This window comes from Penicillium nucicola, assembly GCF_028828085.1.
Source record: "Penicillium nucicola strain IBT 29836 chromosome Unknown utg000003l, whole genome shotgun sequence".
NCBI classification, from domain to species: Eukaryota; Fungi; Ascomycota; class Eurotiomycetes; order Eurotiales; family Aspergillaceae; genus Penicillium; species Penicillium nucicola.
The window spans coordinates 3,397,342-3,417,947 of NW_026643127.1; the positions used below are offsets into that span (position 1 = coordinate 3,397,342).

General features: G+C 46.1%; 6 protein-coding genes across 6 annotated transcripts; 3 read left to right on the top strand and 3 right to left on the bottom strand.

Annotated features, from left to right (window-relative positions):
• Positions 1-803: 803 nt before the first annotated feature.
• Positions 804-1,862, top strand: N7511_004844 (phenylacetaldoxime dehydratase family protein; the record flags this gene model as incomplete). Its single annotated transcript, XM_057127269.1, has 1 exon — positions 804-1,862. One exon carries the CDS (start codon positions 804-806, stop codon positions 1,860-1,862), a length of 1,059 nt encoding a protein of 352 aa, XP_056986159.1.
• A 1,912-nt stretch (positions 1,863-3,774) lies between these two features.
• On the top strand, positions 3,775-5,801 carry N7511_004845 (uncharacterized protein; the record flags this gene model as incomplete). Its single annotated transcript, XM_057127270.1, has 9 exons — positions 3,775-4,113; positions 4,177-4,207; positions 4,262-4,412; positions 4,469-4,515; positions 4,578-4,772; positions 4,822-4,889; positions 4,943-5,036; positions 5,096-5,647; positions 5,701-5,801. The coding sequence occupies 9 exons, from the start codon at positions 3,775-3,777 to the stop codon at positions 5,799-5,801; spliced, it is 1,578 nt and encodes a 525-aa protein (XP_056986160.1).
• Positions 5,802-7,560: 1,759 nt separating this feature from the next.
• On the bottom strand, positions 7,561-13,807 carry N7511_004846 (uncharacterized protein; the record flags this gene model as incomplete). The annotated part of the gene is made up of 4 exons (XM_057127271.1): positions 7,561-12,593; positions 12,649-12,921; positions 12,980-13,313; positions 13,370-13,807. 4 exons carry the CDS (start codon positions 13,805-13,807, stop codon positions 7,561-7,563), a joined length of 6,078 nt encoding a protein of 2,025 aa, XP_056986161.1.
• A 1,651-nt stretch (positions 13,808-15,458) lies between these two features.
• On the bottom strand, positions 15,459-16,073 carry N7511_004847 (uncharacterized protein; the record flags this gene model as incomplete). Its single annotated transcript, XM_057127272.1, is given in 3 exon segments — positions 15,459-15,652; positions 15,670-15,848; positions 15,877-16,073. 3 exon segments carry the CDS (start codon positions 16,071-16,073, stop codon positions 15,459-15,461), a joined length of 570 nt encoding a protein of 189 aa, XP_056986162.1.
• Positions 16,074-16,924: 851 nt separating this feature from the next.
• Positions 16,925-17,970, top strand: N7511_004848 (NmrA/HSCARG family protein; the record flags this gene model as incomplete). Its single annotated transcript, XM_057127273.1, has 3 exons — positions 16,925-17,098; positions 17,165-17,576; positions 17,630-17,970. 3 exons carry the CDS (start codon positions 16,925-16,927, stop codon positions 17,968-17,970), a joined length of 927 nt encoding a protein of 308 aa, XP_056986163.1.
• Positions 17,971-18,166: 196 nt separating this feature from the next.
• N7511_004849 (zinc-binding alcohol dehydrogenase family protein) lies at positions 18,167-19,274 on the bottom strand (the record flags this gene model as incomplete). The annotated part of the gene is made up of 2 exons (XM_057127274.1): positions 18,167-19,098; positions 19,163-19,274. The coding sequence occupies 2 exons, from the start codon at positions 19,272-19,274 to the stop codon at positions 18,167-18,169; spliced, it is 1,044 nt and encodes a 347-aa protein (XP_056986164.1).
• Positions 19,275-20,606: the final 1,332 nt, after the last annotated feature.

Here is a 20,606-nt window from a genome sequence, read left to right on the forward strand (position 1 = left end):
TCTCATGATGGTGAGATGGATTGGGCTTTTGCCATGTCAATAAACGCGACTTCCTTCACTGCCCACAATAGAATGTCTCACGATGAATTAGTCGAATTAGAACACGTGCAAGGTAATGAGAAGGCAATCCATAATCGAGCAAAAACTAGTAAACCAACTTTCGAGATCATAAACACACATCCCGATGTAATTCCCCGAATTTGAATAATCATTCGCGTTTGTAGTTGAATCGCATATACGTACATAATGGAACGAGCAATTTTGTGCAGTGGTGATTAGACTTCCGCAGAACCCAACTTAACGTGAACCCCAGACCTAACCTGGATTAGGTTTGGTTTTCAGTCATCACCTTCGACCCAGTATTAGCATAAGCGCATAAGAATAAAAACAGTTCAGATTAAAGTCGAATACGAATAAGTAAAATCCGTATTCGTGTGTAGCCCTAGTTTTTAACTTATCTGCATAAGAATGATTAATCATACAGAATATGACTGTTCTGATTGGTCTTTTCCGGCGATTATGGAGTTCCTCAGAAAGGGTACTTGATATCCGGATACGCCACTATATTGGTCAACAAATTGTCTTTCACAGTAGCTAGTACACCAATGCCAATCTGCGGAAGCGGGTATCAGCTACCCGGATAGGTAACAGAAACCAAATCTAAATCAACAATCTCCTACATATAGATGAAACATAACTTGGCCTCACTGGACGATATTTTGATCTATTGGTTCCGTCTTCCCGTTTTGATCTCAATCAAATTTGCCACACAAATTACTACAGAAATTGTCCCTTGACACACGATGCTAGCCGGCAAATTTTCCCATTCATCTTTCTTCGTCCAGTGCCTTTTTGGGTGTCAGCATCATGGGCAAATCCTGGATGAGGAGAGGACAGCCTTAATCGAACAGTTTCTGATTTTGTTGCAAAGTTCTGCTACTCATACCGACAAACTAGAGCAGGAAGACTCAAGAACCCCCGGATTCTCAAGCACCATCTTCGTGGCCTATTGGCAGCAAGAGACGGAATACCGAAAGTGGTGGAGAAGCGAACCAGTCAAGCAATTCTGGAATTCTCTCCCAGACAATGCAGGCTTCTGGCGAGAAAAATTGGCATTCCCCGCCTCGAGAGTTTTGGCCGAGACCAATCACCACATCAAGAATGGCTTTTCCCATGTCGCAGACTTTGAGCCACTAGTTGAAAAAACCGGGTACTGGGGCTCATATCGTGATCGTATTGAAGAATCGACCTCAGATGACAAACTCTCCTCCCCGTTTGAACTTGCTGTCCCTACCGAAGAGCACCGGCCTCGGATTAGTTTGGGACGTACCATGATCGAAAAATTCCCAGACAATATTTGCTTTGTTGTTGAGGGTCAGGACTATGGCTCCATGGATTCTACGGAACAGGACTACTGGTTTGAGAACTTGGAGAATCTTTGCGATGATTGGGTCATGACCACGATCACCACGGGCCATAAAGACGGCATATTGTCTGCTCGGCTATGTCACGAGACTGCAAGCGGCCCAATAAAGCCTACTGCCACAAAAAATACAGTACTGAAGCCGAAAGCGTTGACATTGAATCGACGTGTACAATACTTCTACTTTCTCGACATGTCCTACATGGAGCGAATTGGTCGCAAGTACAAAACACATGTCACACTTCGACGCAAGTTTATGGAGGTATACGGGCCAGGTGGTCCAATGGAAGGTGGGAAACTGATTTTGTGGGTAGATCTGGGAATCCTGAAAGGCCATAATATGGAGGCTGAGTATGTTGGATGTTTTGAGGGAACTGGGTTCCTGGCTTATAGGGATCACCCTGGGTTTACCACCAAGGTAGACTTTGAGGAAGTGTAGGAGAATGGATGGAGTTTTTCTGTTATCAAGCATCCATGGGGGCTTTCGTGCTTTGCTCGCCTGCTCCTCTTAGTCTCTTTCGAGAAATCCGACTAGAGATCTTTGCAGGGGCCAACTTGACCAACTCGGCAGTAGCCCTTCACATAGATTCCTTATAAAGGCTATAGAAATCGTCCTAAAGCCTGGGGATAAACTTAAGTTTAACCTACTAAAGGCGTCAAGTAATTATGTTTTACAGGTACATACATAATAGGTCTTGAAATGGGATAGCGCGATGGCAGTCTGGTCAAAGCAGACGGGTCGACAATAGCAGTAGGAGCATAGGCAAACCCAACAAGAGGTAGGGCTATAGGAAAGGAGAGCACATAGGGATGGTCTGAAGAGAAGAATGTGTCTGTCTTGTTCTACGTAGAGTAGAGAGGTCTTAAATACATCATGAGTGCTGAATCATCCATAGACCGCTACTTCATGCAGTAAGCAGTTCCCCCACTACAGTCTTTAATAATAATGCCGTCACCTTATCAGTTAATAGGGATATTATTATCTAACCTAGTGATTATCGTTACTCTATAATATAGAACATATAACGTATAGACTTCGTCACATCCATGATTCAGGAACTGTTCGCTCTTGTGTCATTGTGATCCATGGAACCTTATGATCATAATGGTATCTTTCAAGTCACGGTGTTGATCATATCCGATTCGTTCAAGATTATCCTCATCCAATTTTACGTAAAAGAGACAATGTTTTACTTGATGCTGTTTCCCTCTTCAAGAACTAGTCTTAGACTAAGAATACTATTATTGCTTTTGCTCTTCTTCCTAGTATCTATTCTTAATCACCTAGCAGGCTGTCTACCTAACAACAGACGAAGTTATCTTCTACACTCTATCTACTTATCTTAATGATAGCTCGTTAACTATAATTAGAAAATTCATAGAGCCTAGTTTAAGACAGTCCTCATATTTTTCGACTATAGCGAGTGCTCATCCTCTATAGTATATAATATTTCCTTCTTTTTTACGCTCGGTCTTATACTCGTAAGTGAGGCTACGTGATACGCCACGTTTGATACGCTTATTAAGAGCCCTCCAGAGATCTTCAGGAAATATTATCTTATGAAAAAAAATTAAAACAAACAGGAATCCAAACCGTAGTCGGGTATTTATCACCAAGGTTTAGGAAAATATGCGAAGGGACATTCATCATCTTATCATCACCCCTTCTCGGCCCGTTCTCGCATCTATCACCTTGATCTCTAGGATTCACACATCTCGCCCGTACTCGTTCATGCTATTTACAGAGTTATTGAGAGCAAGAGGCGCTGCTTCCTTCGCTCCCTATGCATGTCATCCGTAGTCAATTACGGGCTAGCTTTGCCGTCTCCACCTGAGTACAACACAGCTCGGTCCCGTGTTCGCAATATACACTGAATTCGTACTAGTTGAGATTGTAAAGCTGGGATACAAGGCTCTACTGCAGTGGTTTGGGGCCGTGATTTGGAACTTACTTGGCCCCTAGCCAACCAGAAATAAGAAAGGGCGAAGGGACATCAGCACAGCCCCACAATGTTGTTCCTAGCTCGGGGGCTAATCTCAGAAGAACCGCTACCTACTTATGAATGGGGGCGGCAGAAGTTGTGAAGATCGACATCTGTATCGAATAAGAAGGCCTCATGTAGTGGGTCGGGATTAAATTAGATTCCACAAGTTCCCTCACATGGATTCGTAGCGGTCACTATGTCAACTCGGGTGCAGACACTTTTAGTCTTAAGCGACTTGAAAACATATTTATATGGAAGCTCGACCAGCCCCGAAACTAGAATAAAATACCATCCTCTTTCCAATTTCCAATTGATTGTTCTTTCCATCTGTCGTCACAGAGGTTGATCAAAAAGCTCTCAGCCACCATGCGTCTTTCAACGCTGCTTCTCTGGGCCAACGCGATCATTATTGGAGCTTCACCGCTCCAGTCTAGGTCGCAGAAATCCAATATCGACAGCATTGAAAAGGAATTCCCCGGCATCTATTGGAAATTAGCTGCTGACACCTGCACTGATGACCAATTTGATACTCTTTACAGAGCTACCAAAATGAGCTCGACTATTTTGCAAGGAGCGGCACCCAGCAATTTTGGCTCTAAGTCGACCGATGGTGGCTTCACCGAGATATACGACACCGCGGCCTGGAATCGGTATTTTTTGTCTCCTGAAAAAGTACACTCGCGTGACCCGTCATACTCTTGGGCTGTACGTTGAATTGCAAAACATCCATAATGTCTACTAGTATACTGACATGATTGAAATCATTAGCTCAATCCTACGGCTTATCAGACCGTCATACGTGAGTTCAACTCCTCTGTTTTCCTGATTGCGCTGCGTACTGACAATAAGACAGACAACATGCAGCAGGCAGCCTTTTACCCAACCCAAGGAGGTTTCGGCAAAAGCGGCGAGACTCTTCAGGGTAAACAGGTGACATATACATGCAAAGATATTCTTAACAACTGTGCAAAAGAAGCAAATAAGCTCAAGACATGGACAGGCCCGTAAGTATTTGAAACCTTATATATGGTCTGAATATCCACTTATCCTATGTCTCTAGGTCTGCAACAACTATACAGCCAGAACATGGCGAAAATCAAGTCGGTGGTTAGTCCAACTCGGAACATACTGACAGTTTCAGTATGAAAGATTAATTCTGTGAGATTTAGGAATTTTGGTCCAATTTTGTCCACGTTTCTTCAGTGACGAGGTGGAACACATTGACGACGTTGTTAAGGGCTTTAAAACGGCCAACAGGAGAATGAGTTGGAACGGAATTGCCAATCTTAAGATACATGAGCATACCATATTGCACGAGTGGATGCATTGCAATATCTTTGGATATTCTCCATACAACCCAGACAGTATGACTGCACAGACTGATTTTGATACCTGTGCTAATATGGATATTAGCATTCAAGACTGAAGCAATTATTCCGGACATTAAGAAGTCCGGCCTGCCAGGTTTTGCTGATGGGGTGGTTCGTTCAATCCTGTTCATTGACTTGTTCGTTATTCTAACCACGGTCTCTAGGTTATGTATGGAGACGACTATGCGTATAAGTTTGCACGAAAATACAACGCAAATTCTAAGTTCGGAGCAGCCAACTTGGAGACTGCAAGAAATGGTAAGTTCCATTGTTCTTGCCTAAGTGAAGCCCTGTTAACGTTGATATACTTCATATAGCCGACAGCTATGCTTTGTTTTACGTCTACAGTTATTTGAACAGCGAATTCGATTGGAGCACAGATGGGTCAGAGACCGTTGAGAAACGCGACAGCGGCGCCAGCGAGACCGTGGTTGTAGATGATGACAACTATGGAAACGCCCGGGATCTATCAGACCTGGACGAGATGACCGATCCAGACAACTGTTCCTTTGATGGAACCAATAGTACCCTCAGTGTCGCCTGTGTATTTGAAGCCAACTATGCCGACCTTGCACTGTCAAACAACACTGACTACGAATGTGATACTACTCGGACTTCAAGCGTGCCTGCTGAGATCTTCGGAGGCATGTACAGTAAGTTCTGCGCCAAGGTTGATGAGAAATCAATGTTGAGCTGGTTGGTGAACTATGAGGGGAATGAAAAGTTCCAGCTCCAAAAGCGTACCCCCCCAGCGAACCCTTCAGACTACAAGGGGGTGATCGGTTATTTGAGCTTCCAGAAGAAAGATGGTGACACAAAGTGCTCAAAGAGCTGCTCAGAAGCGTTCGAGTATCTCAAAGCGTGCCCCTGTGAGTAAACATGTGTAATGCAGTCAGCAGACGACCACTAACATTTGTTATAGGTGGAACGACCGGACAAGGGATGTACAGTATGGCAACGGAGGGATCTCTTGATGTGGGTTGCGGAATCTATCAGTTCAGTGGTCTTGAAAACAGTCAATGAGTGGTCAATCCCAGTGATGGGACAAAAGAGTTGCAACATAGATGGGGAAGGGGTCCAGGGTTCCTGGATGGCTATGAAGTCGTCGAGCTTCCTATGAGTGTGAAGTGACGCCCATGAATTCTCAGAAGTAGTCTTGTTGTAATTAATATTATTGTTCTTCTTCTTCTTCTTCTTCTTCTTCTTCTTCTTCTTCTTATCATTATTGTTGTTGTTGATTTTAAACATTGAAATCATTCATAGTGATTTGCACCAAGGTGGAAAAATTCCCACTCGACCAACCATATATTCAAGGTATGTAGTTTTGCATCCCATTAAATCTTTGCCTATCAGAATTCTCCAAAGCAACTTTTGCATTTCAGTTTCGGCTCCTCGGGTGCAGGGCTAAAAGGGCACCCCCCTAAGGCTGCGAGTCGCGCAAGACAAAATTGTGGGCCAGGATAACCTTGGAAAGTTGAGGGCGCTCGACCACCGACATACAGACCTATCTGTCTGGACTTTCAATGGGTTGGCAAAGCCGGGGGAGACAAAAAAAATGCATTCGGTTTCACATTTATCATGAAAGGAATGCAATGCATATAAAAAAATTTAAGAACTGCTCACGCACCGACTTGAACGATGGACCTCGGCATTACTAGTGCCGCGCTCTACCAACTGAGCTACGCGAGCTGAATTATAATGGATTCAGAAACTGAAGTTATAAGACCTTCAAATATCTATACTTGTATGTTTTAACGAGCAACTTTTGGAGGCGTGAAAACGCTTTGTCTCTCCCTATACAAGCTATATTTTGTACTTTGAACATCATTAAATGCACAACAGTTCATTCCTGGCCCCCTTTAACGGTATTCTACTATCGAATACAACGATTTCGTCATGTTAATATCATGATTGCCCACTGTAGTTCTATAAAAATATATCTCACAGGGGAGGAAGCTGTCGAGATCATCAAACCAGTGAGAGAACAAAAAAGGCAGCAAAACTGCAAACGGGATCAATATTATCTTCTTATTTTCGTAATTCAAGTTCAAGTCAGCTTCTGATAAAACATGTGTCGCCTAGCTTCATTATCCATTCTTAGGAAGTAGTGGTCTTTAAGGTCTCTCCGTAGCTAGCCAAGGTCTTTGTGTGTCTTGGCGTTGAGAACATCTTTTTCATGGGGATCCGCTTTTGCCTGGAGGCCCTTCACGGCCTCCGTGAGAGTTATAAGGGACTTGAGCACAGTGCTTTCTTGATGCTTCTTCCGGGCTTGATGCACATCCTCGAAAATCACCGGGTCGGGTGATGAAATGTGCAGAAACCGACTCTTGGCTTTCCATACCTGACAAGGTGTAATTAGCCAACCCCTAGTCTGGGCAGCGAAAGAAATTCTGTTCATCACAGTAGAGACATACGTACTTCTGATGGCGGGGCTTGCTGTGTCACCTCGTTGAGATGTGGGATCCATCCGGTTCATCAAAATGCCAACAATCTGATGTAAATGTTAGGGGTCTTTTAGCAATTCACAGAAGATACTGTCGGAATGCCACGGATTTGATGCAATTTTAGGGGCAATTTTAGATGCAAAATTACATGTAAATATAATAGTAATAAAGCTAGCATTATGCTTATTTATTAGTGACATCATTTGTTGGGGGTTATTCAGCAATTAACGAAAGGTACTTTGGGAAGCTACAGTGAAACAGGCTGACAAAAGTAGACAAACAGAAGCAGAACAAAAAGGTAAAATACACCAGACTTTTGAATATGAATCAACCTGGACTCAAATAGCAATCGCAAGATGCTCACGATGAAAGGAGACCAAATCATCGCTAGCCTCAGCCTGCCCAGAGCCGAACGACTTCAAATTCCATTTGTCCACACTTTCAACCCCTTCCAAGTCATGTCCAAATAGACTGAAGAGGTCTTGACTAAGCCGTTCATATTCGGAGTATTCCTTGGGCCAATCCCCAAGACGCTCGACGGCCAACTTGAGCATGTGCAAGTGTTGCCGAACGTGTTTCCCTTCTTCCATTTCTCCCGGACTGCCGGGGGACGAGGGGGATGACATTCCAGAGATAACCTCCATGTCGACATCGCTTGAAGAAGAGGACGGGTCAATGAAGACACGTAGAGCATTTTCATGTAGCGCTGCCGCCTTTCGATAGTATCGATAAGCCAGCTCCTGACGACCCTTTTGGTCTTGATAGCCTTGCGCCATGCTAGTGTACATCTGCGACAGGAGAACGGTAATCTCAATGGTACTAGGGTGGCGAGGCCCATGAACACGAGCGCAGTTGTATACAAGTTCTTCTGCGAGGCGGACTGAAGCTGCGTAGTCCCCAACGAGGTAGCGCGTGATGACGAGCATACGCCCGAGAGCAAGTGTGTATGCATGCTGGGGCTGTGACAGGGCATACGCATCCCGACTGTTCCAGAGGGAGGTGAGGACCCAGGCCAGGGTATGGTAGTCGTGTTGCTCATCGAGAACCTTGATCAAGCTATTGACATTTGCCACGTCCAGCTGCGTGAGCTCGATGTTGTGCTTTCTGAAATAGTTGAGCGTATCACTTAGAATTGTGGCCGACACGCCTAGCATCTGCTTCTGGACAGACGCTGTTAGTGATGTATTGATTTCTCGGCCAGCGATAGCTAAGCCCAACTTGAACACCAATTTGCTTGTGGCCTGATCCGAGTAGCCGTTGTGTGCTACAACGTATTTCGTCGCCGCGGACGCGAGATTGCAGGCGGACTGGTAATTTCCCAAGTCGAGCTGCTGAACAACACCATTGAAGCTAGCGATGGCAACTGAACGGAGGAAGTTGCGCGAGGTATGAGAACTGAGATACTCAATAATCGTTTCAACGAAAACTTTCACCTGGCTGGGATCGAGACTTAGACTGGATCCCTCGGATGCCAAGAAAAAGCTGATGTACTGGTCCAAGACCTGAGCAGCAGCCGAAAGACGACCCCTACTGAGCAGGAAAGCGTGCAGGCGGGCAACCGTAGCGGCAGTGTGCTGCAACTTGCCATCTTTTGAGCTGAGGATAATTCGGAACTGCTCAAAGTACAGATACTCCGTGGTCAAGGCAGCGTAAACTTCGTTGAACGTGGTTGAGTTGTTTGCGGATTCCCTGATGATGTGTTCGAATTGAGCCAAGAAAATTAGGCTCAAACGGCGGCTTGTAGACTGCTTCTCCTTCTTCATCATAACCTGGAAATAAATATTGTCTGAGAGGTCCCGGGCTTCCTGGAGTTGACCAGCTGCGATGTAGCCAGATGCAATGCTCTTGGCCGCAGCAGTCAGCTTGGTGGAGGATGTTTCGGTAGACAAAATTTTGAAAGTTGCTTCATGCAACAGGGTAGTAGCGACTGGCGCTTTCTTTTGTTTCGTATAGAGTGAAACAAGCTCCTCCATCTGACTCAATGCTTCCTCATGTGCCCATCCATAACTGGAGCGAATGAACGTCAAACGTTGGTTGCGAATAGACTCAACCTTCTGTAGCTCTTTTGAGGACATGTTCTCTACCTTCGAGGCGGTCAAGGATGCATTTTGCTGCTCATAGATGGCCCCAAGAATGGCGCGGATGTCTTGATGGTCGATTTCAACTTCACTTGACTGTATCTGCAAGAGACCTTCATAGAGCTGAGTCGCTTCAGTGTCATATCTTTTGGACTGCTGACAGATGTTTGCCAATGTCTTTGTCGCTTGAATGGTGATTGTCGCGTTCGCACCGAACAGGCTGGTGCACGAATTACGGTACTGTACCGTTACATCGTGGATGACAGTAATGTCCGTTCGAGCCTCGCGTAGGCAGTACACATAGTGCTCATATATATTTTGAACAATTCCTTGATCTTGAAATTTTGGGCTGATTGTGGGGGTCTGTTGTAGAGTAGTGAACAACACCCGGTAGGGCTTCAGCGCATCCGCGTACCGCCCTTGTTTGAACAATTCGGTTGTCACAAACAAGAGTGGCTCAAATGCTTCAGGGTGGCAAGTATTTGAGTCTTTATTAAGTGATTGTATGATCTGAAGGTAGTAATCCATTGCGATGGGTTGCGGGCGCGTCAGTGTGGCCAGGGTCCAAAGCTTTTGGATCACAATAGGATGCTCTGTGCCAAATCGCTTAGTGTAATCAAGCAGAAGGTCCTGATGAATATTTATGACCTTGTCAACTTGAGAGGTACGCTCATACAAACGAAGAAGGTTCATGGTGATTCGCTCCAAGGTTTCATATCCACATGCTGGGCGATCGCGTCGAGCTGCATGATAAAGCCGAGTGCGAATATCATCTTCTTTGGTCGAGCGACGGCGGGAGCGATAGCAGTCAGCGAGACGCTCTGCAATTCCAATGCAATATTTGACTTGGGTCGATGGAAGGGTGACTTCTTCGAGCGACGGCGCAAACAACGATGGCCACACACTTCGAAGCACTCGTTTCAACATACTTGTGGCGTCATGCCACCGGTGTTGAGACAGGTACCTTTCTATCAGTGATGTGGTTGCTGCTGTAGAAAGTTCCTCGGCACTAGTTGCGCTGAATACTGTTTCCTTGAGGGTGGATTCTGTCATCAAGGATTCTGAGCGCATCACTTCCCGGGAGGTGGAGTGAATATGCTTTTCAACATTTTTGTACGTAGCACTTTGGCTGCTTGTACTTTGTGCGCAATGTTTGAAGACTTCAATGGCCATCACTGACAGCCCGACGGACTTCATTATCTGAGCAAGATCCAGTAAAGGTGGCACCAAGACTTCAGGGCTGGAGGTAGTCTTCTCGTATTGTTCCCAAAATCCGGCAACGATCGAGGCTGTTTCATCGGTCCTCTTCAGGCCTTCAAGAAAATGAGAATATTCTAGAACAGCTTGTAACATGACCAGCTTGTGCTCAGTAGAGTGACTAAGCCGATACTCCTGGCTTGCCTGCTGCCAAAGTTCCACGTATGTTTGTTCGGCTTCTGTAACCAAATTTTCTGATTTCTGTCGCTCAGCTTGGGCCAAGTGAGATTTGAGATCAAAAGAAAACTTGATTGCCTCATCCTGTTCGATCCCATCCAAAGCCAGGGTGGTACTTGTGTCTGTCGCTGCTTCTTTCCGGCCGTGAAGGTGAACCAGTAAAGAATCGTCTGCCTGTCTGGATCCTTTCCGTTGGGGTGTGTTATCTTCGAAAGATCCCTCCAAGTGGATTGTAACCTCCTGGGCTTTGCTGTGCTCTTGGATGAAAGTATAATGCTCTGACAACTGTGTCAGGGTGGAGGTGACCATGACGCTTGTCGTCCCGTAATGAACCTTGTAACATTCAATGATAAGTTGCAGCATCTCAATACGTTGAGTCATAATCGCCGTTTTAGACTCTGTGATTTGACTAGCTGTGCTCTCCAAGAAGTACTGTGCCATCTGCATAGTAATGAGATGTCGGACAGACAGTGTCTTGCGACAGATCATCGCCGCTTCGTAGAAAATGTAACTGCTCTCGACAGGCGTAACTGTGTGGATTTGTCTGTGGAACAGCGCCTGGGTCAATTTAGCTTGCAGAGTGGCTGGGTGGTCACAGGTCAAGATCTCGCGGTACAGTGCTGTTTGGATACCGTGAACGGTTCGGAGTGACGGTGTCAACTTACTCGCCCACACCGTCATCTCAAGAAGAGGTACAGTAGGGCTAGTAGGGAAGACGTATCGCAAGTTTTTTCCCGCTCTAGTGACCTCCTCGTCACTTGTGCACCCAAACGCGTTCTTGACATGGGTCGGCCAGTACCGAAGCGCAAAATCCAACAGAGGATGTTTCTCCAATAGATATTCCGTCACCCGTCTGTTGAGAGAATCCAAAGAGGGTTCGTGGCTGTCTGTCACATGGTGCTTTGCGTAAAGTAGAAGTCGCTGCGCAAAGTCCACATTGCGATCCCTGATCGCGGGCAGGAACTTGCCCTTTGAGAAAATGTCCAAAACCGCGGCACGCACTTGAGCATGCCTAAGATAGACCAAGTTATTTTGAAAGAAGACAAGCGAGGCTACCGGTTTCAATAGCTGATGAAGATCAATGTCATACTTCTCGGTGACATCAGGCTTGTTGGGTTGCAATGACAGGAGAGCCCCAAGTTCTTCATGGGAGAGAGGGCGGCTTGCGGTGGCCAGCCACACAAGAATTTTCTTCGTGTTCTCGTCCAGCTTGGGTTGTAGTGTATGCAGAACAAGATCGGGGATTTTGTATCCTGCTTTCACGATGCTTCCAACAGACTTGGAAAGCGCAGATTCACTGGCCGGATTCTCATCGCGCAGCCGCTTCGTAGCCAATTTTGCCCAGAGAAAAGAGCCATCAGAAGTTTCTGTGATACGGGAAACCGTAAGCTCTTGCTCATCTTCAGACATGGTGTTAAACGTCGGAATTTGATGAATAATGCTGCGGGTGACTGCGGCCACATCATCAAAGGTGAGCCCTAATGTGGCTCGCACTGCAGTCTGTGAGACAGCTGACTCGACTTCCTGAGACCCGAGTGTGATCAGCTTTATGGAAGAGTTTTTCAACGCTGTCTCGTGGATTCGATGCAGTAGAGCCTTCTCCGCGCAGGTTGATTCATCGACACCATCGACAATCAAAACCAGCTCTCTTGTGCCCGATAGACTGGCACCGACGGAATTCGTCAAAGCATTCCAAAGCAAATCCTCAAGGGCGGTTTCGTCTACTGTAAGCTGGCTCTGGTTATAAGCATCCGCCAAGACCTGATACAACTGTACATTTCCCAAATGTTTGCTGAAAAGCTGAGACAGGATTGACTTTATGAGGGCACTTGGAGTTGTCGAGGCATGAATTCGACCATCTGCAAAGGCTAGTCAGAGCCACATAGGCTTAGGTGGAAGGACAGCGATACTTACTTATAGGTGCTAGGATGGCCGTATATTTCATTCCTCCGACGGGATGTTGAAGATAATCGTTGATAACAGTCGACAAGACTGTTTTTCCGGAGCCTGGCTTGCCAACGATAGAGAGCGCTTGCTTTTCGCCTTTCAAGAACCGCGTCAGATACGGCTTGACCCACATACAGGTACCCTCTTCGCGTTCTTGGGCGGAGGGAATCATCTCTGTAACATGAGCGAGTGTCGGGTCTTCAGGCTGCAGCCAGTCCTTGAGCGTATTTATGCCAACATCTGTGTCAACATGGTTAGAGTGACCAAGATCACCTTTGACGCTCTGTAATGACTATACCTTGATCACCGCCAAGACCCTCTCGCACTAATTGATGACGCCACATCAGTTCTGCAGCATGCTCACAGCGACCACGAAAACTGTCAATCGGACTGGGAAAGGTGCTGTAGATATCAACGGAGACTGATTCAGAGGAAACTAGCAATCGGTGGAAATGTCTGGCCACACAAACAACGAGAGTCACCAAGTCTGCCAACGCAAGGATAAGCTGATCTTTGATATCAGAAGAGACAACAAAGAGCTCTGCGCGATCTAGCAGGTTACCAAGCCCGGCAGAGCAGCGGTAAAAGAAGCCAAAAAGGTCCATGAGAGCAGAGGCATTTGACTCGCCCAGCTATACACTCGCGATTAGTAAAATGATAATTCAGGCTGGAGTTCCATCTAATGTACCTCAAGAAGGCTCGCACAATATCCATAAGACATTTGAGCAGCGAGATGACTGTCGCCCGCAAACTGCTCAATTCCTGAATCGAATGAATGGACACGCTCGACAAACAAGGCCGCCCATACCAGGGCCTTGTCATAACTACTTCCCTCGGGCGGGAGCTTCTTCATTCTCTCGCATCGAATCCATCCCAACAGGCTGGCATAGTCAGTATCGGAGACCCGCGATGCTGCAAGGTCGTCGCTTCCCCGACGTGCAAGTAAATTAACTACTTCGACGAGTGTGGTCCCTTCGCCACTGGACTTCATACTACTGATGTCGTGTTGGCTGAGGCGCATCTCTCTAGTTGGGGTTGCGTGTTGCTGCAGTGGTTCGGATGTCCGCTGCAATCCAAGAAGAGAAGTGGATGCGAGCGGAGGTACGCTCTGTGGTAATGAAGCCATGGCTGGCTTTGTTTCTTTGCCGTAATATCAAATTATTGAATATCATGAAAGTATTTTTTTTTCGTTTTCCATGGACAATGTTAAGCACTCTCTTTATACCTCTACACTTTGCACTTTACTCACTATCATATTCTCTTTATCATTTGAGAAGTCCTCGACGTCAGTATGAGGCAGGTGGAACTGTACGCAGGTAAGGCGTGAGCTACTGTACGTCCAAGGAAATGATATGTCTTCCCACTTCTGTTGGTGTTCCAAATCCGTACTTCTCAGAGCCTTTGAATCGATTAGGTCATAATTGTGACGAGCTGGGGCAAACAGAGGACGAATGTCTCAATGTAGGTATTTGGCCGAACATCCTTGACAGCCTTCTCCGCACAAAGTGAAGTGCCCGAGTCAGCCTATATTGGCAAATCGGAATCTGGCAGTGAGCTGCACTGAGTTTGGACCACAGTTCTAGAAAGCTGGAAGACTGACGTCGTGAGAACAAGGACAAAGGATGAGCGAGTCTGGATCGGTACGGGGAAGCTCCCGAGGTCACAACCCATATTTGATTGCAGATCCACGTCGGTTCCAGAGTAAGAAGTTCAAGTCTCTAATGTACCCATGGTTCAGTATTTGGAATGATCGACGCTAGAAAAAGAGGCTATATGGAACTGCCCGTCTTCGAGCGGCCGGTGACATAGCCAACCACCGACCACTCTGTACTATGGTTTATCCAATTTATTAAAAGGTTAAGAATTCGATGCAATATTAGAAGTAAATTTTTATCTACATATTATTACTCAAAAAGCGCTCAAATGTAACCAACTTAGTAGCGGCATCGAATTGTGTGTGGGCGTGGCTTTTTAGCAATTGACTCTGTTTCATGGTTCAGGGTAGCACCACGTCCAAAGGAAATTGAGGGATGGTACTATACAATGGACCTCAAAGGCCCCAAGGGAGATGAAATAGATGCATCCATACAGTGCTGAGAAAAGGAAAAAAGTTCATATATCGGAATTGGCCGACATGCGAGCTGGCGAAGTGAATTTTGTTGATTCATAATGAAGACAGCGATTCTTTGGTTGACATCCGCTTACGAGTTATGTCGCCTCCAGAATGAACACATCACACATTATCTTTGTGCCATTTCTCTACTTCTTGTTTTCGGTTGTTCAATGATTGATACAGTATGCTCAATTGTCTGCCTTATTTCTAATGTAATGCATTGGGATACTAGAGGAATTAGCACTGAATTCAAATCTGTATTTGTGTTAGACAGTGCCCCAGCGTCCCGACCCTTCGGTCATAACATCATTCGAAACCCACATGGACGCAACCGGCATGCCACATGGACTGATAATTCACGGCACAAATAGAAAATCTTGATTCTTAAACAAATTACACTGACTAACTTTCTATGGATATGCAAAGATCTTGAGCTGTGGAAACAAAGGTCTCAACAACACTGTATGCAGTGGCGGTTAACGTCATGACAGAAACGGAATATAGGCGAATGTAGAAGACTATCAGGGTCAAACGATATCAAATCCAGAAATTTGATTCTTTTTCCTTGGAAATTTTGAGGTCTTACGGAAGTTCCGACCGCAATTTAACCCAACTGGGTGACGCCTAGAATTGCCATGATTCGTTCAATTGTTATATTTAGACATTAGATACGTAGAGTCATTTCATCACGAGCGTTGCATTTCCTCATAGTGACCCAATGCAATTCTATCATTTGGGTTCTAGCATTGGGGAGTGTAATTTCTCGGGAGTGGATGTTTGTCCATGGAGTCGTGTGAAGTCGTCCAAATATCCCTTGGTGGCTTGGATGACATGGGGGAGAATCCCTTAGATGGATCACTATGACCGTCGAAAACAATTTTCGGTTCGAGCGCTGCTACCCATCGCGATCCGGCCTCTTGGCACTTCATTCTCCAAGGTACGGATGGGTGTTGTTGTAGACTGCGTCTCCCGCAACAACCAAGCTAATTGCAGGCACCCATAAAGACGTTGTATCATCTGTGTCTGTATGGCCCAGTCTACCCATTTACAATCACTTGTCTTCTAATATGAAGTGGTCTTACTCAAGGGGAGCGGCCATCACGAGCTTTTCCGGGATCTGCCAGGGAAAATATTTCTCGAAAAAGCGACCATGCCTTCGGGAGACATGGCCTCGGTCATTCGAGAGACGGTCTCCGACGTAACCACGACATTCGCCTCTGGAAATTTTCGAGGATGGTACCGGTACTATAGGAATTATTGGCGTGGGCCTGCAAGACATTAATCGTCTTGAAGTTTTTCACAATGGCTACCACTTAGTTTAATAACTCTTTGGCAGCAGCTTAACTAAGTATCGACCAGCACCGCATCTCCTATCATCTCCTATCAAGTCGAGGTAGTCGGCACCCACTTGAGGTGATCATGACCGGCTGGTGTGAACTGATTTACGCCGGAAAGTTTTCTGGGGAATTCTTTGTAGTCGAGACACATGTTGTAGAAAATTGAAGTTGAATCTAATTTGATGGAAGAAAAAAGGGTTGACACACATAAATGGGAAACTTGTTCTTGGGTCTCTATTTAAATGTTGGGTATACGTAGCTGAATGGAACTTGCATCCAAACATCGGCGAAGAAGTTAGGTTGCGATGGGTAATAATAAATCAGTAAGCTGGACTCACTTGAAGGCAACCCAGCATCTATGATCCTTCATAAGTTACTTAGTGAGATAAGTGATCCTATGGGATGAAGTGTTGACATGCTCTGAGAGTACTCATTTCGAGGCTTATTGGGCCAAACTCACGACCCTGGGGATGTGAGTCATTTGCTTAGGGCTCACTTTAACCAGTAACAAAAACACCGCATGACTCACTGGCTTAAGCCTGAATACTGACAGAACAGCCATCGATAGAAGCGGGGGCGAGGATTGGTTCAGAGACAAATTGAAGAATTGAACTAATTCAGTCGAGGCTCCGGGATCCGAATCGGAGTCGGGGCAATTGTTCGCCCTGCCGGGCATACAACCATCCGACCAACAATATATGTCCAAGAGTATTATACGTTTGAATAAAACAGTAAGCTGATTTACAGTGCAACACATAATCTTGTCAATACTCATCCCGCCGTTCGCATCGCAATGTCAAAATTGATAACCGTGTTTGGGGCCACTGGAAATCAGGGTGGCTCAGTGATTCGAACTATTCTGAATGACCCTGTGTTGTCTCAGGAATTCCGAATCCGCGCCGTGACACGAGATTTGACTAAACCCGGAGCGAAAGCTCTAGCTACGGAAAATGTGGACGTTGTGCAAGTAAGTGAGGAGTGTCATTTGCTCAACGGCTATACAATTATCCTCTATACTAACAGGAATCAACAGGGAGATATGAGTTCTGCTGAGGATGTCGCTAGATTAGTTCATGAAGCGCACACCGTTTTTCTCGTTACCAACTTTTGGGAATCGATGTCTGCAGAACCGGAAATCCTTCAAGGCAAGATGGTCACAGACGCTTGTAAGAAAGCGGATGTCAAGCATCTCATATTTTCTTCCCTTATCGATGCGTCAATCGCATCCAATGGTCGTCTGGTGAATATTACTCACTTTGATGGGAAGGCCTCCGTGGAACGATATATCCGCGAAAGTGGTCTCACAGCCAGCTTCGTCATGCTAGGTATTTTTATGACTGAAATGCATACCATGATTCAGAAGCAAGAAGATGGCAGCTTCATTTTGCCGATACCAGTATCATCAAGTGCAGTTGCTCCCTTCATTGATGCTGGAACAGACACCGGTATGCCTCGCGAAGTTCATCCTATTCATAAATATGACTGCTAACATTAGAAGGCAACTTTGTACGTGCTGCTCTCAACAATCCGCCACAGACCAATTCTCAAGTTATCTACGCAGCCAGCGACTATTATAGTTTTGATGATCTCGCGCGGGACTTTGAAAGCGTGATTGGTGCACCACTGTCGATTATAACAGTTCCCAGTGAGACATTCAAGGCTACGCTTTCCACATTCTTGCCACCAAACATGGCTGAAGAGATATTCGAGAACTTGATCCTGCTCGAGGATCCGGGATATTATGCAGGTGCCAGTCTGGCCTCAAGTCTCAGTCTATTATCGGATAAGCCTGTGAGCTTAGTGGACTTCCTTACGCAAAACAAGTCCAAGTGGTGTTAGTAAAAGCCGTGGCAAAAAACGTGGACAGGCGAGCGTTAGCCTCAATCGTCGCATTCCGTGCGACAAATCCATATATCTGCCTTAGTATAACTTGCTGACAGTGCATTACTTTATAATCCTCTTTGCGCGACCCTTGTTCTTAATATGTGATCACATAAACCAATTAAAATTTCTCATGAGGTATCAATCTGACTGATTAATTTAGCAGATAAACCAGCTTTGATGCGCGAACTTTGCCTTCACGTAGCATCTGAAGACCACTCAAAGCTCCAGTCAAGCCTCCTGACTTCACCTGATACGGATGAGGAAGAATGCGGCGCTCTTCAAGAAGCTTCTGCGCTGTAGCCCACCACTTAATTCCGAATTCAAAGTTGCTGGCATCTGGTGATACGTCCTGTGCTCCCATGCGATAGGATTCTCCCAACACATCGTAAGCCATTGAGACATGTGAGTCAACATCATCTCGCGCTGATCGAACATCAAGCAAAGCATTGTAGCAGCCTCCTGCGGAAGAGATGGCAGCGCTGCAGATAGCGGCTGATTGGGGAGTAGAAATTGTGTCGAGAACAAACTCCAGGGCATCATCAGTATCCTCCCTGATTTGATCACCAACCTGGGAATCATGGTAATCGAAGACAGCATCTGCCCCCAACTCGAACATCAGCCCGCGGTTGGCTTCGGAGCATGTCGTAACCACTCGTAGTCCGGAAAGCTTTGCTAACTGAATAGCAAGAGTACCGGTGGCCGTTGCGCCTCCGTAAATTAAAATATTGGCGCCCTCTAACTCGTCCGAATTCTCTCCAGGGAAGGGCAACTCCATGATCTGATAGAGGTTCTGACCAACGGTTGTCAAACCAACGCCGAAGGTAGCAGCGGCCTCAAAACTCATAGACTCTGGGATGTGAATCTGAATATCGCCCTTGGCAATCACATATTCGGCAAATGCCCCGCCGTTGGGACGCACTGCATTGCTGCCATGAACGAATCCGGCCACGCGATCGTCTTTCTTGAAGGCCTTTTTAACCTGTGGACCAACAGCTTCTACTATTCCAGCATAGTCGCAGCCCACAATCGCCCCATTACATGACACAAAGTCAATATGACGCCAATCTGTGGGATTCAAAGCCACTGGGTGGTATCTTAGTTTCTGTGGATAGAAGAAGGGCATGGGTCCAAGCCAGAGATGAAATACCAGCTTTTGTTTTGATTAGAATAAAATCGTCAGGGAGCTCAGGGAGCGGGACATCTTGATTCAGTATCGCGCGGCCTGGTTCTTGAACGATAATGGCACTCTGAGTAGTCATGTTTAACGGGTGTTGTGATGTGAGAAATAACGGTGAGAGATGCTACGGAAGAATCTCGTATCTATCTGCCAAGATAAATGAGACACTCCACTGGTAATATACAGGGTAGATTTTCTGTCTTTGATAGGGTGCTGTGTTGACCCAGACATTCCAGTCTATCGAAATGCTAATGCCAGTACCCACCTCCGATGGGGCGAAATCGAACCATTGACTTTTGCGCGGTGGGGTGTCTGTCTGGTTATTGTGAGTTCCCATTTGAGTAAGATAGTCGACTTGTGCGTGCATGCACAGTCCATAGGCCGTGCGGATGTGGGTGATCGCTGTGGGGAGGAAGGGGAGCAAGCCCTCCCCGGGTTGTTCTAGAGTCACGTAATAGCATGAAATGGATTCATAGGAAATTCTAGAAAGCCAGATTCTATCGTCATAGCTATTCCCTGCATGATAGCCAGATTAGCAACGACACCACGTTCAGCCCGCGGCCCGTCGCAAGGGGTTAAGAGCGGCCCGGGGGTCCTTAGGGCCGAAACTTTGTCTAAGTCAGGGAAGACAAAGAAGGGAAGAAAAAGGACAAAAAGGACAAAAAGAGATAAACCAAGGCAAAGTCCCAATTTTCTTCCTTAGCACGAGGGAAAACAAGTATCTAGGGAGTGGGATCGGTCTCAATCAGGGGGGCTGGAAAGTGATCGTTCCCCACTGCGGAATGAGAATTTAGGATCTCACCAACAAAAATTCCTGCATGAGTGATCGTCGGCTATGACAGCGCGGATTGGCTCGGCGTACTCCAGATTATGAGTGTGGATCTATAGCTGGAGCGTGTATGCCATGAAAATCATTACCCCAAACCTATATTACGGGGATCTTGAAATACAGTGACCGAGACTGGTACAGCTCTGGTCTCAATACGGAGAGCTTCTCTATCAACACGTATTGTAAAGCGCACTCTTGCCCTCCAGGTGCTCCCGCATTGGCGATCCAGTTCGTCACTTTCTCTCCACTTGGTAACTTGTTATGGGTTCAGCCTCAGCCGCACTTTCCGGTGGATCAAGGAGTCGAATGGGATTTCTATTATGTCCCTCCTCATAGTGATCAAGATCACGATCAATTGAATGAAGACTATCTCTCAGGGTTGAATGATCTATAGCTTAATGCTTAATGTCTGGAGTGCATAGATAGAACCTCACCGACCTGAGCTCACAAAGTATGTAACACTATCTCGAGAGTTTGGAAGCTCCACAACAATTTCTCCGCTTGGTAAATAGCCACTAAACCACTAAAACATGCATGTGAACTGCGAGGCTTCCCGCACTTGTCACTAGCTTCTACAGCATTCAT